Below are 17661 nucleotides of genomic sequence, written 5' to 3'. Positions count from 1 at the left end.
TCACAAGCTAAATCACTCCCCCAAAGGACTCACCTCTTTACACCATTAGATTTCTAGCTAAGTTTCAACATGAATTTGGGAGGGAACAAAAACTATAGTATCCTTTGTTACAGAAGAAGGAATGTTATACATGTTGCCCAATTCCATGAAATCTCCAAACACACAAAGCCTGAAGGGAGACTTTCAAAATAACTGTCTTAACTGGGCAGTGGTAGTGTATGCCTTTAATCCTAGAACTCAAGCAGCAAAGGCAGGTGAATCACAGAGTTTGACACAGCCTGATCTGTAGACTGAGTTCAAGAATGTCCATGTCTCCAAGACTTGCTTTTTATCAATGAGGACACCCAAGGTTAAGCTGACATAGCCTACTCTTGGTTTGATAGCCTGCTAGAAGATGAGATTGAGGTTAGAATTCAGACCCTTCCTCCCTTCACCCTGTGTGTTTCTCCATATGGCAGTGGCACATGTGTGTTGTCATACTCTGGAGCCAGACTCCTGGTTATCACTCTCTAGTTCCTGGATGTAATGCTTTAAATCTCATGTTTCTCTTCTGAAATGTGGGAGCCAACACTAGAGGCTGTTCACTGGCTTTGGTAGAGAATCAGAAGATCAAAGGTTTTCTCAGCTATGTATAAAGTTTGAGGCTAGTCAGGGCTATATAAGACCCTATCTCAAAATCTAACAATATAAACAGAAATATTTGTAAAGTTATTTCTAAATATACAAAAAGCATGCAAATAATGACACAGGGAATAAGGATGAGATTAAAATAAATAATAAAACTATGGGGTAAAATCAGTGTCAATCTAATACTGAGGTCAGCAAAAATTCTAGTAACCAAGACGACATCAAATAGAAGACACACAATAGCAAGATGCATTGTGTACCTCATGAGAAACAAACAAATCCAGCAAACCAATTTCAGTTTCAGTTGTTCTCCCAAATAACTTCTATGACCAATATAATTTGCTCCAGGAATTCAAGGTTGGCTGAACACTTAGAAAGCTCTGGAATTCTTCATATCAGCAATATTAATAATTTAATAACAATACAGTTCAGTGATAGTGAGTAAAACATAAGATTTGGGATGGGGATAGTATTCAAGAAGGACTCTGAGACATATTACTAGGAAGTAAGCAGTTTATTCTAAAGGTTACTAATACCATGGAAAGACAGATAGGAAGCAGTTGTTGAGGGGAGTTGAGGATCCTAACACCAGAGACAGACTATATGGTAGGGGCTCTGAAGAGAGGAAATCAGGGCACACATGGCAGATGCAGAGGTCTCTTCCACATTTTAGATGATGGGAGGGGCTTCACAGTATCGGCCTGGAGTCATGCTTTCTGACTTCTATGCAGGAAGCCATTATAACCCCTTTTAACTTAAACTCACTTCTCCAGGTGAGAAATCTTGGCATCTAAAAGTATATTACCTATGGATTTAGAGATTATGGTGCCTTCCTGTATCTATGATAGGAGAAAGGCTATACTAGCTATTGTGGTCTGAGCATTAGCTGGATTCTGACATAGCATTCTCTTGGTAATAATTTATTCTCTGATCAGTATGTATTTTTAAATTACAGAGTCTTGACTTTATACTAATTCCTATACGAAAGGTTATTTATGATAGTTTAATCAACTGTATGAAAATTATAGTGATCAGTCAAACTTTCAATCTGTTAGGAATTATTTTAATTTCTTCCTTCTCACATAGTCTCTTGTGTTCATCCTCCTTATTTTGGACCTGACCCAAAATTTTTCCAAAGAACAGATATCAAGAAGGGGCATTTTGTCTTTCTTCATGGTGGTGACTGAAGAATATACCAGTGACAATATGGAATATGCTCAAAGTATATAGCATGTCTATAAAATGGCCTTGTATAATGTGGTATAATAAAATTATAATTAAGTGAAATAAGATAATGACCTTCATTTCTAAAATAAAATTAAAGATCCAAAAGGGGAAATTCCAAAAGGTATATAAGGAAGGTAAATAGAGAAAAAAAGACAGGGTTCGTAATGAAAATATAAAAAAAAACCCTCACTATAGAAAATCTCAAGGAAAGAGAAAGGTACAGCAATGTTCAGAACCTTAATCCTAAAGTAAACAAATAACGAAGTAAGGAAAAGGTCTATCTAGTTTCTGTCACACAGATGAGCACAGAATAATGAACAAATAAGACTGACATGCATTCAGAACCCATTAAATTTGTGATCAGTACACATTTACCACCAGATAGCTAATTTGCTTTAACATGAGGAACACATAGAAGTTTTATTCAGCACAAAACCTTAAGGGGAAAGGCACATGATCATTCAAATACGTATAGAAATACAATTCAGTAAGTGGCAATACATTTATGAATTAAAATGCCACAAAACAAAGTACAAGCAAAGGTTTCTTAGAAATTAAAAGCAGAAGGTAAACATTAAAAAGGGGAAACTACCAAAAACCTTCATAAAGCATCAGCATTAACAGAAACCACAGAAGCATGTTCTTAACAATGGGATTTTAGTATATCAAATATTGGTGGTCTAAATGTTCATAATAAAGCACCTCGCCCACATAATCAAAAAAGGGGGAAGGAGAAAGTAGGAGTTGGAAAGTAAAAAAGAAAATGTCATTAATTTCAAATAATGTTATTGTTAAGTATCTACATTTTCTAAAGTAATTTACAGATTAATAAAAATCCTCATCTGAATGACAATGACACTTTACAAAGAACTAGAAAAACATTGTTCTAAACAATGTTAGGACTACAAAAGAAAACTTTCAAAGCATACTTAAGAGACAGTAAACAAATTAGTAGGCAATAACAAAGAATCACAAATACCACAGCTATGGTGATGCCTGAGTGGGTAAAAGCACTTGTTGTTTTTGCAGAGGACAGGGGTTTGATTCGCAGCACCCAGATGGTAGCTCACAATCATCTGTAATTCCAGTCTAAAGGGAGTGATTCTGATGCTAACATCTTGTTCTCTAATTGGTTCTTGATTTGTTAGTAAAGAAAACCAGGAGCTAATTGCTGGTTGAAGGTATAGGAGGGACTTCCAGGTCCCAGGGGGAAAAGGGGAACACAAGAAAGGAGAGAGGGTTTTTCTGCCATGCTTTGTACAGAGAAGAACACAGCAACCATGTGAGGTCTCGGGGAAAGCTGGAGTCTGTGGCCATTACTATAGGCGGGAGTCAGGGATGTTTGACAGGGCTTAGGTGGACTAGCCACTGAACTTTAGGTCAGGTGGAGAGACGGAGATAAAAATATTGACAAGGGCACACTTTTCCAGGCAGGAGACAGTAATGCTCAGCAATCGTGCCAAGAAGGCAAGTTGTAAAGTAAACTCTGTGTGTGTGTGTGTGTGTGTGTGTGTGTGTGTGTGTGTGTGTGTGTGTGTGTTTTACCGGCAGATTCAAGGGAAGCTGGGAAGGGGCTGGTATTGCAGTCACCTCCTGGAGAAAAGGTGAGTAGAACAAAACAGAAGCCAGGTTGGTGCTGGTAGCACAGCCAATCCCAGAACAAAAGGTAGAAGCATAAAACTACATGGATCACCAGTTCCTGTAGATTGAACCTCCATAGGCATTAGGTCCATATGTGGTACACGTACACACATGTAGGCAAAATACTTATACACATAAAATAGTAAATAAATTAAGACAAAATTTTAAATAAAAATCACAAATACCAAGGTAGAAAAATGGACAACTGCCAAATGAAAGCATAATGGCCTACAAATTACCTGGTGCTCAGTGGCAAAAGTGTTTACCTCACATGCCCAAGACCTCCCTTTACTTCTAAGCTCTATAAGAAAACAAAAATAAGATATATAAATCAGTAAGAAGTTTAATAGCAACCAGTTTTAAGATACAATATAACCCCACAAGCAAATATTTTTGCAGAAATGGAAAAGCATATGGCTACTACAAGTTTTCAGGAACCAAAAGTATGCATGATGAGAAAAATATAAAATATTCCAAGAAATTTCATTTTCCCATACATTTAAATAGCAAAATTTAGAAATGTGATCAATACCAAGTGATCACGAGTACAGATAACAGTGTCCTGGTTCCTTAAATTATGTTCTTTATTCATCTTAATGAAGTTATCCTTATGTCCAAACACATTTTTAAAATTTAAAAATTTAATTTGTTATGGGGAGACTACCATAACACTTAGTTTTAGCCAATTGAAAGTTTTTGTTCCAATTGTCTTGTGTTACTCAAGTTTTTTGGGACCCAAGTATAGTCTTGAGTGTTTAGGGTAAGGATTTTTTAAAGAAAAAATAAGTATACCCTGGTATACTCACTCAGCAGCTGACTGTCCTGGAACTCACTGTGTAGACAAAGCTGGCCTCAAACTTTTGAGTGCTGCCGTTAAAGGCATGTACTAACACTGCCTGACCTTTTATTCTCTTTATTTTTTAAAAATTATTTCAATTATGTATATGGAAGGGTATATTTGCATGAACACAAGTGCCCATAGAACTCCAAGGTGTCAGATGTCCCCTGGAGCTGTGGTTACAGGGAATTGTAAGCCCTCCGATGTGCTAGGAATCAAACTCAGGTCCCTTGGGAAGAACGGCACATGTTCTTAACCACTGAGCTATCTCTCTAGCCCCAAATATAAACCTTTAAACCAATTCTAATGGGCTGGTTAATGGTCCCATCCATTCACCCCAACTGGTTCTTTCTGATAAGCTGTACCTCATCCTGTACCAAACCATACAACCCAAGTCCTACGCTGTTGGATTCGCGCCTTCTCCTGCCTTCTCCCGCACATCCCTCTCCTTATTGATGGTGCCTACTTTCTGCCCACGAAACCCTGATCCCTACCTGTGAATCCACTTTCCACATCCAAGTCCTGCCCCTCAAAAAGCTGCCCACCACCGGTGTCCCTCCCACACCCGAATTTCTGCTACACTCGAAAAAGAGCCTAACAGCCCACACACGCATGCTCACAGCATTCATCCAATCAACAAGGATCCTGGTCGGCATGTGCGCAGCATTCATCCAATCAACGAGGCTCCTAGTTGAGACCTCCCTACTTAAATTCGCTTACCTCAGCCTCTCCTCGCAGTATTGAAGCAGAGCGTCGGTGGAACCGGAGGTCTTCCAGAAGGCCACTGAACCCGACCCGTGGTGTAAAGGTGATTATTTGTCGGGACAGTAAACTTGGTTCAGTCAAGGTTCTGGTGGGAAGAGGGGATGAATGTGAGGAAAAGTGTGTGGAGGAGGGGGAAGAGTGAAAAGGAAGGATTTTGAGAAGAAAAGGGAGAAGGAAGGAATAATGTAAGAGTGAAAGCGAAGGAAGTAGGGGAGGGACGTGAACCCTTGGGGAAGGCCTGGTCCCGGTCGCCATTTTATTTGTGAGACAAATCTCTGGCGTTGCTCAAAGCCACCAAAGCGGTTGGGAAACTTGCTGTGGTTACCGAGGGGATAATGGAGATGATGGTGTGCCTTGCTGTGCTTGCGAAGGGGAAAATTGAGGCGGTGGTGAATCTTGCTGAGCTTGCCGAGGGGGAATTGGAGGTTTGTCAAGGGGAAAATGGAGGCCGTGGACCTTGCAAAGTAGCCAACCACAAAATGGAGGCCATGGTGGACCTCGCTGAGGTTGCCGAGGGGAAAATGGAGGTTTTCCGAGGGGAAAATGGAGGCCGTGAACCTTGCAGAGGTAGCCAACAGCAAAATGGAGGCCGTTGTGGACCTTGCTGAGTTTGCTAGGGGAAAATGGAGGCGGTGAACCTTGCCGAGTTTGCTAGGGGAAAATGGAGGCAGTGGTGGACCTTGCTGGGCTTGCTGACAGGACAATGGAGATTTTCCGAGGGGAAAATGGAGGCCGTGAATCTTGCCGAGTTTGCTAGGGGAAAATGGAGGCAGTGGTGGACCTTGCTGGGCTTGCTGACAGGACAATGGAGATTTTCCGAGGGGAAAATGGAGGCCGTGAACCTTGCCGAGGTTGCCAGTGGCAAAATGGAGGCCGTGGTAACCCTTGCTGGGCTTGCCAAGGGGAAAATGGAGGCGGTGAACCTTGCCGAGGTCTCCAATGGCAAAATGGAGGCCTTGGTGAACCTTGCTGAGGTTGCTGAGGTGAAAATGGAAGCAGTGTTGAACCTTGCTGAACTTACTGAGGGGAAAATGGAGGTGGTGGTGAGCCTTGTGGTGCTTAGTTTTGCCGACGTCACGAACGGCAAGATGGAGGCTGTGGTGGACCTTGCTGAGCTTGCCTGGGGGAAAATAGAGGCGGTGGTGAGCCTTGTGGTGATTAGTCTTGCCAAGGTTGTCAACGGCAAAACAGAGGCCATGGAAACTTACTGAGGTTGCCGAGGGGGAAATGGAGGCGGTCGTGAACCTTGCTGAGCTTGCGGAAGGGGAAAATGGAGACGGTGGTAAACCTTGTGGTGGTTAGTCTTGCAGACATCGCCAGTGGCAAAATGGAGGCCATGGTGTACCTTGCTGAGTTTGCTGAGAGAAAAATGGAGGCTTGCCTAGGGGAAAAGAGAGGAGATGAACTTTGTCACTAACGCCAAAATGGAGGCCTCGGTAAATTTTGCTGAGGTCACCAACAGGAAAATGGAGATGGTGGTGAGTTTTATTGAGGTCTCGATGGGAAAATAGAGAGATACTGGTGAATCTTGCTGAGGTTGTTGAAAGGACCATGGGGGCAGTGGTGAACCTTGCTAGAGCAGCAGGAAAATGAAGGTGGTGGCGAACCTGGCAGAGGCTGCTAACAGGAAAATGGAGGTGGTTAAGCTTGTCGAGTATTCGGCCTTGCACAGGTTGAAGCCTGAGTGGAAGGAAGGAAAGCCTAGAGGAGTTTGGAGACCCTGGGAGCTGGGGCAGTGATGGATGAGGAGAACTTGGGAGAGACTATGGATAAGGAAGACCTGGCCAGGGGTAAAGTGCAAGGAGGAAATGGACGAAAAGAAGTTGGATAGGGAGAGGATGGAGATAGTGGGAGAGAATAGAAACTGGGAAAGGACTAGGAGTCAGAGCTGGATAGTAGAGGTTTGGGGAGTAGGGATTGGGATGAACAAGGAGGAAATACCTGGTGATGAGGAATTAGGAAGAGGAGGGGCTGTGGGGAAGTTGAACCAGAGGAGCTTAGCAGCAGAAGGAATTGGGGCACTGATAGATGAGTAAGAAGTTGAGAAAGGCTAGGAGAAAGACGATGGATAGGATGATGATCTGGGAAGAGACTAGGGATGAGGAAGACCTGACAGGGAATGAGAAGCAAGCAAAAAAATAGATGAGGGATGTATGGAGAAGCTGGGGAAAGGCTTAGGGTTCAGGAGCTGAGGAGGGATTGGGATGAAGGAGGAGAGCCGAGAGGGGATAGGAGAGAGGAGGAATTGGAAGATGGTAGGAGAAAGGAGTGAATCGGAGCTGGGGGTTATGAAAAGGAAAGATTAGGGGTGATGAGCTAGAGTGTGGGGGAAGGGCTAGGCATAAGGATGATCTGGGGAAAAGTGAGGAGCAAGGAGGAAATGGATGCTGAGGTGTTGTGGAAGGATGTGGAGAATCAGGGGAAGGCAGAGCATGAGTTGAAATTTGAAAGGAGCTAGATATGAGCAGGTACTCTGGAGAGGCTAGGAATAAAGGTAAGAAGGAATTAGGAGCCATGAAGATTTCAAGAGGGTGAGGAGTCTTTGGAAGACTGAAGGGATAACTATAGTTGGGTAGGTGTTTGCTAGATGTAGGAAGTCCTGAGGAAGAGTGAGAGGGAAAGAGGAGCTGGAAAGGAGCTTCAGCTAGCTGGAGGAGCTGAAGCTAGTTGAAGCTGAAAACAAACCTTTCGGGTTGAGTAGGAACTGACTAGAGATATTGGTTAAAGAAGAGTTGGGGAGAGGTAAGAAGCAAGGAGGAACTCAGGGTGAGGAGCTGGGCAGGGTCTAAAGACAAGGAAGACATAAGGAGGTATGAGGAACAAGGAGAAATGGGGGCCCCAGAGCTACTGGAACTAAAAATGGGAGGAGTTGGGGGTGAGGATGAGCTCAGAAGGGGCTGGGGTGAGGAGCTGGGCAGATGTAAGAAAAAAGGAGGAACTAGATTTTGGGAGTGGGGAATCTGGTGGTAAGTAGCTGGCAATGGGTTAGGAGGTTTAAGAAGCTAGGAGGGCATGAGGTAAGGAATACCTGGGGAAGGACTATAAGCAATAGTCCTACTGATGAGGATGGGCTATGAGGTTAGAAGGAGATGGGGAGAAGTTAAGGGGAAGGAGGAGTTGGGGGAAGGCTAGGAGCAAGGTGGAGCTATGATGGGAGGGTGATCTGGGGAGTGGCTGTAAGTGAGAATATGCTGAGGAGGTATAGGTAACAAGGAGGAAATGGAGTAAGGAGGGGCTTATAGTAGAATCTAGGGAGGTTTTAGGGATTAGATTTCTGATGGGGGTGCTGGATAGTGGATACAGGTGAGGGAGGAGGGTTGGGGAGGGTTAAGGGGAGGAGCACCTAGAAGCAAGGAGGCGTTAGGGGTTTGGGAAGAGCTTGTGGGGAAGAGAACCTGGGGGATGAGATGTAGAAAGGAGGAACTGAGATTAGTTAGAAGTAGGGAAGAACTAAGAGAAAAGGAGCCAGGGAGAAATTACTGGGGAGGGCTAAGGAATGAAGAGGAACTGGGAAGGGTGTGAGGTGAGGTAAAACTGGGGAGTGAATAGGGGTAAGGAAGACCTAGTGTGTTAGGAGAGATGGGAAGAGATTGGAAGGACAGAGTCGCTGGGGAGAGATGGAGTAGGAAGAAAGCAGAGGACAATGACAGGCTAGATTGAGTAGGGAGTGAATCCTTAGAAGTTGAAGCAGATTTGAAGGAATAAAAGCATGTAGGAGCTAGTGTCGAGGAGGAGCTCAGTGCCAGAAGGGAACTAGGGATGAATCAGGAGTGTGGGGCCCCAGAGCTCCTGGAGCTAAGTAGAGTTGGGCAGCTGGAAGTCGCAAAGGGTCCAGGGAAGAGGGTTCTAGGGGCCCTGGTAGAGTTTGGGGGTATGGAGGAGCTGCAGAGCAGGTGCAGTCCAAAATTGGGAAGGGAGAAAAAGACCAAAGAAATTCAAAGGGGACAGAGAATAGGAAGTGAGTGGGGAGGGCATGGCCTAGAATAACAAAGAATGGAAGAAACAGCTATTACTGTATAACCAAGATAGATTCAAACCAGTGAGTCTCTGGACTAAAGTTCCTGCATACTAGGATCAGAGGAATGTACTACCACATGGAACTTTTTCTGTTTTACTTTTGTAAGATAGGATCTTACTTTGTAGCCCAGGCTGGCCTAGTTTTGGTAAGCCTTAAAGTTGCAATCTTTTGCCCTTGCAGTCTTCAGTATCTCAATTTACCAAGACCTTCCTCCACTTTAGCGGTAGGGTCGTGCTTGGGAGGAACCAAGGGTTTCTTAATATGCCAGGCATGAACTGCACTGTTGAGCTACGTCCCCAGTGCTAAAAATTGTTCGCTTTTAATATTTATTTTGTTCAGAGCAGATTTTTGGCATGCTTGTGTTCTATTTTCCAGCAGTATATATCTTTGAAAATAACATACAAACATATATTTGCTCAAATTTATTAAGAACTAGCAAAAAGATGCATAAAACTCCGAACATTGAGTGAACGGGTATAAACATGGTCCAAGTTAAACCATCATTGCTTTAACTTCTTTTACATTTGACAATTGACACGTTGTTTACCTGAGATCCACTAAAGTAAGAAAACCAACAGTCTTCAAGTAAGAACATCTTGATTTTATGTTAATTTTCTAAGTTGATTTAAATAATAATGCCTTTGGATTTGAATGGCTTGAGTGATTTGTTTTTCTTATTGTGTTTAAAACAGAAAACATACAATTATGTTTCCCCATGGACGCAGGGACCCTGAAGAATTTGAAAGCACACCAACAGAGGAAGAGAATTTAACATTTTATCCTTTTGATGACGACTTTCAGCACCCCAGTGCTTCACAGAGGAGTGATGCTGAAGGTATAAGGTGTCAGATGTTGCGGGCTGGCAAGCTGCCTCAGGGGGTAGAAGTGTTTGCCCGGAGAGCTAGAGAGGACTTGAGTTTTATTCTCCAGAACCCACATAGTGGAAGCAAAGAATCTACTCGAGAAAGCTGTCCTCTGATTGCCACATTGATGTGTGTGTATACACATAATACTAACTTTTTTAAAAAAATGAAAGCTAACTGTTGAGTATTGATAATGTCTTCTAGTTCTTTTGTTTTGAACCTAATACACTGAAAATGTGTTAGTTTCTTCCATGTACTGTGCTCTCATCTGGTCTTCATATTCCCATATCTAAAAATTCTAGAAATCCACATAGTCTAGCTTTCGAAGTTCTAACATGTTAATCAATAAAATATGTAACTTGCTATATAATTTTATCCAAGAAAGACTTGGAAATTTGTTTCTATGAATGGCCATGAATTGTGGTCTGACTTCATCTAACTGTCAAAGAAAATTTTGTATTCATGTATCTAATACAAAACCTTAAGTTGTCAAATGTCTGTGAAAGAACATAAAATATACTGTTTCATTGCAATATCTTTTTTCTTCTTTTAGGTTTTTCAAGACAGGGTTTTTCTGTGTTACTGCCCTGGCTGTCTTGGACCTCTTTGCAGACTAGGCTGGCCTCAAATTGGCAGATCTGCCTGTCTCTGCCTCCAAGTGCTGGGATTAAAAATGTGCACTACCATAACTGGCTTAATTTCACTTTCTTAAAATAACATTCAATTTCAAAAGTGTTTTTCTTTTTCTTTTCCTTGTCAACAGAACTGAGTTCAACATCTGATTCACATGGAAAGAAAAGTCCTTTAGAACTGTTTACAGATCCAGGGTAAAATATTAAATGATTATGTTTGTCGAATAATGTACTTCAAGAAATGTTTGCTTTATGTAACAAGTAGCATACATAAAATATATGACATTTGCTATTTCTAAGCTATTCTACCTCATGAATCCTTAAACAGTGTGTGATATCCACCAGAATGTTTTATGCATGCTTAGGAAATGCTCTATTACTGAACTACAGTGCCAGCTTTAATAATTTTTTAAAAATGTGGTTTCTTCATAGGGAAAAGGTAGAGGTTATTCTTGGAAATATTGGAGGTATGTTTTTGGATATCTTTAATTTTTTACAAAATTGTTTAAAACTACATAAAAATTTGCATAAAATACGTTAGCAGTGCATTCTATATCTGTTCTTCGGTGCATTGTTTTCATAAGATTTTTCGTAAATATTTGACTAGCATCATAGATGTCCTTCCTTAAATGTTTCCATAGTAAGAAAAGTAAAAACGATGTTTTTAGACATATGTGACTTTAATGGAATTTCAGAAGAAAATAGGAAATGTCTTTATATATCTTTGAACAGATGAAGTGATGTAATATTTCTGTATATCAGTTCCTTCTTTTACTGTCTGTATTAGTTTTTTAATTCAATTTATTTCTTAAGATTTATACTGTAGTCCTTTCTTTAGAGCAGACAGTATAAAATTGAAGCTTCTAAAATAACCCCTTGTTATTATTTTCATTCTAATAAATTATATATAATGTGAAACTTTGATAAACAGTAAGAAATTTAAAATGTGAGCCAAAAAATCCTTGTGTTTTAAGAACAATGTTAAGGATCAGTTATACTAGTTTCTTGAAGAGAATATTCACTGTTGTTTACTTTGTTTTGAGAAAGTCTTAGTATGGGGCTGGCGTTAACACTGTAGATTATCGGATTTAACCTCACAGATGTTGGCATTATAGAGACAGACAAAGCCAACCAAGGGGACAGTACTCTTTTTAAAAAGTTCATAGATGAAATGGCTCAGTGGTTAAGAGCACTGGCTGATCTTCTAGAGGAATCCAGTTTGATTCTCAGCATGCCCATGATGGTTCACAGCCATCTGTAACTTTAGTCCAAGGGGATCCAGTGCCTTCTTTTGGCCTCAGTGGGAACCAGGTTCGTGGTGCACTGGACTAGATGTAGCCAACCCTTCCTCACACATACAAAATTAGTTAATATTAGACCCCTTTAAGTATTACTTCTATAATCAACATTTTTGGAAGAAGTACATGTTTTATAGTCTGTTGTTTTGTCTATGTATTATAGCTGCTGAGATCATCTCTTTCATATATTTATTATAGGAAACAATTTTTATTTAGCTGATGAATGATAAATTATTGATATAATAGAGTTTTGCTATGGTTACTAAAAGTAACTGGTGAAAGGAAGATTTTTTTTCCTTATTGAGTTACAGTTTAATTGTGCAGCTCTGGGTGGCCTGGAACTTGGTATGTAGGCCAGGCTGGCCACAGATTGAATTAGTGGTGTATACTACCATTCTTGGCTACCACAGAATATTTGACATTTAAATTTTTGTATGAACTGTTTGCTGCACATCAGGGTAAAAATGCCCTATACAAGTGTTATGAAATATAAAGGATAACCAAAGCATACTAAAAAGACAAGCTAGGCAAGCAAGCGCCAACTGAACAACAGCCCCAGCTATTCATTGGCAGTTTCTTTTACAAGTAATTTTAATAATTGAATTACCTTTTTTGGTTTTTAGTGGCAGGGTTTCTCTGTGGCTTTGTGTCTCCTGGAACTCACTCTGTAGACCAGGTTGGCCTGAAACTGACTGCCTCTGCCTCTGAGGTGCTAGGTTTAACCTTTTTTAGATCTATTTTTAATAAACTTATTTCATTTTGTTCTCTCACACATGCCCTTCCAGTATAAAATGTTTTCTAAATTTTTATTTAATTCTTATTTCATAGTTCCCCCTTTGTTTTGTTTATTAGTTCATTTTTATCATCTCTCTAAACATTATCAGTTTAAGAAGCCTGATTGTGATGTGGTTGCTCAAAATGATTGGGATCAGAAATGTTTCAGATTTCAAAGTTTTAAATTTGGAATGTTTTCATAGAACTTGCTGATAGAACAGACCTGGTCAGGAAATGCAAAATACCAGATGTTCAAAGTATGAAATTTGTGTGCTATCATGTTGACAGTATTTTAAAATGTAGTTGTAAATGACTTTGCTATTGATGAATGTACATTACTCAAATTTGTAATTATTTGAATATGTAGGAACAGAATAATTTTCTTTGTTGAATTCTAATCAACATTAATTTTTAATATAGTTGACATTAACCGTGCTCTTAGTGCTAAGAGACAAAGATTGGAGACAACTGCCAGACAGTCTTTTGCGGGAGTTGAGCAGAAAATGAAAGAAGTTTGGAACTCACATGAAGATGCAATGTAAGTTTTTTAAGAACCATGTTTATATCAATTTTTTTTTGTTCTTTTTTTCGGAGCTGGGGACCGAACCCAGGGCCTTGAGCTTCCTAGGTAAGCGCTCTACCACTGAGCTAAATCCCCAGCCCCCAATTTTTAATGTATACTAATATAAATCACGCAAGAAAAATGATATCATCTTCTGTTTATTTGTGAGTCTAGTGAGTTGAGTTTTCTTTAGGAAGGTAACTCTGTGACCTTCTGCCTTCATAGAAGCCAGTGAAGATCACATTTTTCTCCTTTAAGTAACAATTGAGGTTTATTACTCCTAGGTATTCACTCCTGAAATTAGTTTGATAAATTTTAGATGAATAGAATCTAATAATTGTTAGCTAGTTAGCCATGGCTGACAATGTAAAGAAAGGTCAAGAAGATGTTAAACACCTAGATATTGTTTTCTACTAAATTCTGGCTGTGCCAAAATGGGGAGTGGGGAAATTAGTGAAATGTTTGTATTCATAAATCATTTGATATTTTCATGAGAATCTACATTCAGTAAAAAATAAAAATTAAACTATTTAGAAATAATAATTTTTTAAAATTGATGCGTATGATAAAACTTGCCTAGTTTTCAAAAGCTGCTACATAAGAGGAACATTTATGTTAGAAAAAAATACTTCTGGAATCAATATAAATCTAATTTTCCTTCTGAAGTTTCCATCAAAAGATTTAACTGTTATTTCCTCTTTATACTGTGATAGTATGTCAATTCAATTTTGTCTCAAATATTGTTTTCATGATAGTATAAGAAGTAGCATTACTATTGAATGTTGTTTTCATAATAGTATGAAGCAAAACATTACTATGTTTTACAGGGCACAGCTTAATGAAGAGTCTGCTCAGGCATTTGCAAATCTGTTTGAGCGATGGGATGCGGATTTTAAGAAATTTCGAGAACAATATGAGAAACTAGTGGTTGGTATCTCATTTGCAATTAATCTATTATATGTAAAGCTTAAGTAAGAACTGTGAAGCTATTTGAGTTGAATGAAAAACATCCAGGCTTGTTTAGAGATTGAAATGTCCAAGAATGAGTAATGTCTTCAAGTTGATTTCCTACCTTGTGTAGGGGTTATTTTAGGATTCTGATGAAGGGGAAAAATAGCATGTGAGGGGTAAAAGAGTATCCCCACTTAGACATAAGGCTCACTAAAGGAAAAATACTAAGGGCAGTCGTCTTAAAGTGTCTTTTTCTGAGTTTAGAATAGTATTGTTTTTTAAATTTAAAGTTTGAGGTTTTAAGCTGTACCTCAGAGGGAGGTACACCCTTGCACATATGTGGCCCACAGCTACAACCAGCTCTTACCAAATTGTTAATAAAGTTTTTTTTCTTTTGTATTTGTAGAATGATTTTCAAGAGGAGGAGAAGAATTTTCAACAATCTAGACTTATTCAGAACCAGAGACTGAGAACAATTAAACAAGTACATGAACAATTCTTACAGGTAATGTTATGTTCCTTAAAATAAAATGCACATTTTCCTTACCAGAATATGATAATTTCCATTTTGAATTGTTTCTAATTGATGTGATAATTAGATCTGTAGCATTCTAATTGTTTCATGGTGGTTATTAAAGACAGAAGATGGTAAGTTGTGAATTTTCTATAGATATATACTTGACCTGTAGTATAGCCATACTTCAAGCTTAGTCATTGTTTTTTACTGAAAATCCAAAGTTTACATATCATTTCTATGCTCTTTGTCTTTGTAATCCCAGTATACATTAAATAAGAAAGGCTTGAAATAGATCTTCTCAAAGATTCAAGGCAAAAGATTCCCTGGAACTGGAGTTAAAGTTGTGAGCTGCCTTGTGGGTGCTAGGAATCAAACCCAGGTCCTCTGGGAGAGCAGCTAGTACTGTTAAACTGCCTAGTCATCTCTCTAGCCTCAGGAAGAAGCCAAATCAAGTTAAACCCTTTTTTGAAATTTAGTAGGGAATTATCTTCTGGTATGTTAGATTTAGCAATGGCTAAAATAACTTAATATATCAAATTATAATCATGTTAGCCCAGAACTTAACAGTTAAAGATTAAAAGTTGGTGCTTGAGAATTAAGCATATGCTGGTAAATTGAGATATAAACAATAATTTTAAAATAAGTATTTTAAAGAACTTTTGCTTCTACCCAAGTTATTTTATGTTTACAAATACAGTTGTTGCCAGTTTGCTCTACTGTTCCCTGAAAACAATTTGTTAATTGGTACCAATAAAAGTATCTTCTAGATAATATCGTCAAATATTACTATTAGGAACTTTAGTATAATTTTTAATTTTCATACCCATGTTTTCACATTCAGTAACTACTAAAATTCTACCATTTTTAATCTCAGTAGTACTTCATTATTTCTTTAACTCTTACTTCACAAATAGATTATGTTAATATTCTTATGATCCTTTGCTCATCCTTCTTATGAAAACTGTTTTTACTATTCTTCAGTCCATGCTTCATAGCCTTGCCATATTATATTTTTAAAACATGTCTTTTTTTCCTATAAATCTATTAACTTCCCATTTTCTGTTCTGAAGAAACCCCATAACATGAATCTCTTTTGAGGTTACATTTATTCTAATTATCCATTAATACACATACCTTTCTACATATTCATTTTCTCTGTATCTCTGGATATGCTATTCTCCCTCTCCTTTAAATATTGAACTCCTTTTCATTAATTCAGATAAGTTCCTTCATCACACACACAAAGTGGAAGCATTTCCCACTTTATATTTATAGGCAGCTGCATTTTCATTCCCAATATAAAGTTTGTGTGTTATTTCAGTTTAAATTTTTATTTTCTCTTGGAAAAAGGGAGCAAATTGTACACTATCGTCTTTTATTTTCTTCATAGAACTTAACATGGTATTTGTCACTTGGTTAGTGATTTATCTCAGTGAAAAATGATTAGAAAATATTTAAAATATCATTTTAAATGGATAGCAGACACATGTAATATTTATTAGTGCTGAAGAAATTCAGACAGAAGGATGGATGGACAGTTGGAAGGTAGCCTGAGCCTGGTTAATATAGTGAAATACTGTCTTACAAAGTAGAAATAGAAATTTTGCTATTAATTACTTGAAAAAATATCCATTTTTGTAGATTATTTTCCCTTTTAGTAAATTCATGTCACATTATGTCAAACTGACGTTTGGTCTTAAGTAGATTATACACTGATGGTTGAGAAAATTACTGAATTATTCACAATTACTATAATGTTTGCTAAGAAGACCCAGCTTTGTTTCTATATTTATATTTTTCTTAAGAAAAAGTGTATGTATTGCACAGACTAGCTTTCAAGCTCTCAGTCCTCCAGTTATGCTTGCAAACTTTGTGATCCTTGCCCAAGTCTTCCCTCTCCTCCCCCCAACTTGACCTTAATATTCCCTCAAACCATTTTTGAGCAGAGAATGTCATTGGATCTTCTATAATTATATTTGACTGACATCAAGTTAGGAACTTGGATCTTCTTGTATTGGGATTTTTTTTTACTTGAAATAATGTGTATTCAATATTTAAAATTTACTTTAGAAATTTTCTTTGAAAATTTTACAACTTGAGGTGAAAAGATAATACTATGGGGATAAACTAGCCTTTTGTATTTTAGAATTTGGAAGACCTGGAGAAGAGGAATGATGATCTGCTTACTGGGACACAGAGTGAACTTAAAGAGGAAATAAATAAGCTGCGGAGAAAAATTATGAAAGAATGTGTAAGTTGTATTTCAAACCTGAAAAATGAATTATTGAAAGCACTTCCTGATGGATGACTATCACTAAAATAATGTCCTGTCCTTTCCATCCCCTCTCTCCTCTCTCTCTCTTTATATAGTAAAAGCAGGGGATGGCGAATGTTCATCACTCTTTCCAGTCCATACTCTTTTGATGGGAAGAATATTTGAAGAAAGAAATTAAACTGAAACGATACAGTTCAAGTGTCAGCTAGGAGCCATGCTTTAAGACAAGTATTAGTATAAATGATAAGATCTTTAGTCACTAGTTTGTTTCTCTTATCCTTTATTTAGAATAAAATCCAGTTGTTAGTATCAACTATTACTGTATGTCAAGGATTTACCTCTTTTGTAATACAGTGAATTCTTCTTTATGACACTGTGGAGATTTTTCAATAAAAATGATTAAAGGTTGGATATTGGCTTTAGTATATTTATAACTCCCAAAGGCACAAAGTTTCAGGTATAGAAAGTTATGTTGGTTTTATTTTATTTATTTTTCTGGCAACGTCTTAGCATGTTTGCCATGATGGTGTCTAATATTGAACCAAAAAGAAACTTAGCTATAATCTCAGGGAGTCCTGGAACCCCAGCCTCCAGAGCACCCGAGATCACAGGCGGGGCAGCACTATGCCTACTTTACATGACTCTTGAAAGAAAACACTTCCAATCCATTTTA

At 38.6% G+C, this 17661-nt stretch overlaps 1 protein-coding gene across 1 annotated transcript; it reads left to right on the top strand.

Moving 5' to 3' along the window:
• Window positions 1–5070: 5070 nt before the first annotated feature.
• Fam9b (family with sequence similarity 9, member B) lies at window positions 5071–17397 on the top strand. Its single transcript, NM_001408910.1, has 9 exons — window positions 5071–5141; window positions 9809–9951; window positions 10743–10806; window positions 11044–11078; window positions 13104–13221; window positions 14073–14172; window positions 14603–14701; window positions 16860–16964; window positions 17084–17397. The coding sequence occupies exons 2-9, from the start codon at window positions 9822–9824 to the stop codon at window positions 17084–17086; spliced, it is 654 nt and encodes a 217-aa protein (NP_001395839.1). The 5' UTR covers window positions 5071–5141; window positions 9809–9821; the 3' UTR covers window positions 17087–17397.
• The last annotated feature ends 264 nt before the right edge of the window (window positions 17398–17661 follow it).

The sequence above is a fragment of the Rattus norvegicus genome, chromosome X (assembly GCF_036323735.1).
Source record: "Rattus norvegicus strain BN/NHsdMcwi chromosome X, GRCr8, whole genome shotgun sequence".
In the NCBI taxonomy this organism is placed as follows: Eukaryota; Metazoa; Chordata; class Mammalia; order Rodentia; family Muridae; genus Rattus; species Rattus norvegicus.
Note: the sequence above shows the minus strand (reverse complement) of the source record. Positions and strands in the feature narration are given on the sequence as shown.

What these genes read in the sequence shown, in the direction of transcription:
- Fam9b (NM_001408910.1), top strand. Translation starts at nt 9,822, where the DNA reads ATGTTTCCCCATGGACGCAGGGACCCTGAAGAATTTGAAAGCACACCA. An exon ending in TATTCTTGGAAATATTGGAG is followed by an intron (nt 11,079 to 13,103) that starts GTATGTTTTTGG and finishes TTTTTAATATAG; the next exon opens with TTGACATTAACCGTGCTCTT. An exon ending in AACTCACATGAAGATGCAAT is followed by an intron (nt 13,222 to 14,072) that starts GTAAGTTTTTTA and finishes TATGTTTTACAG; the next exon opens with GGCACAGCTTAATGAAGAGT.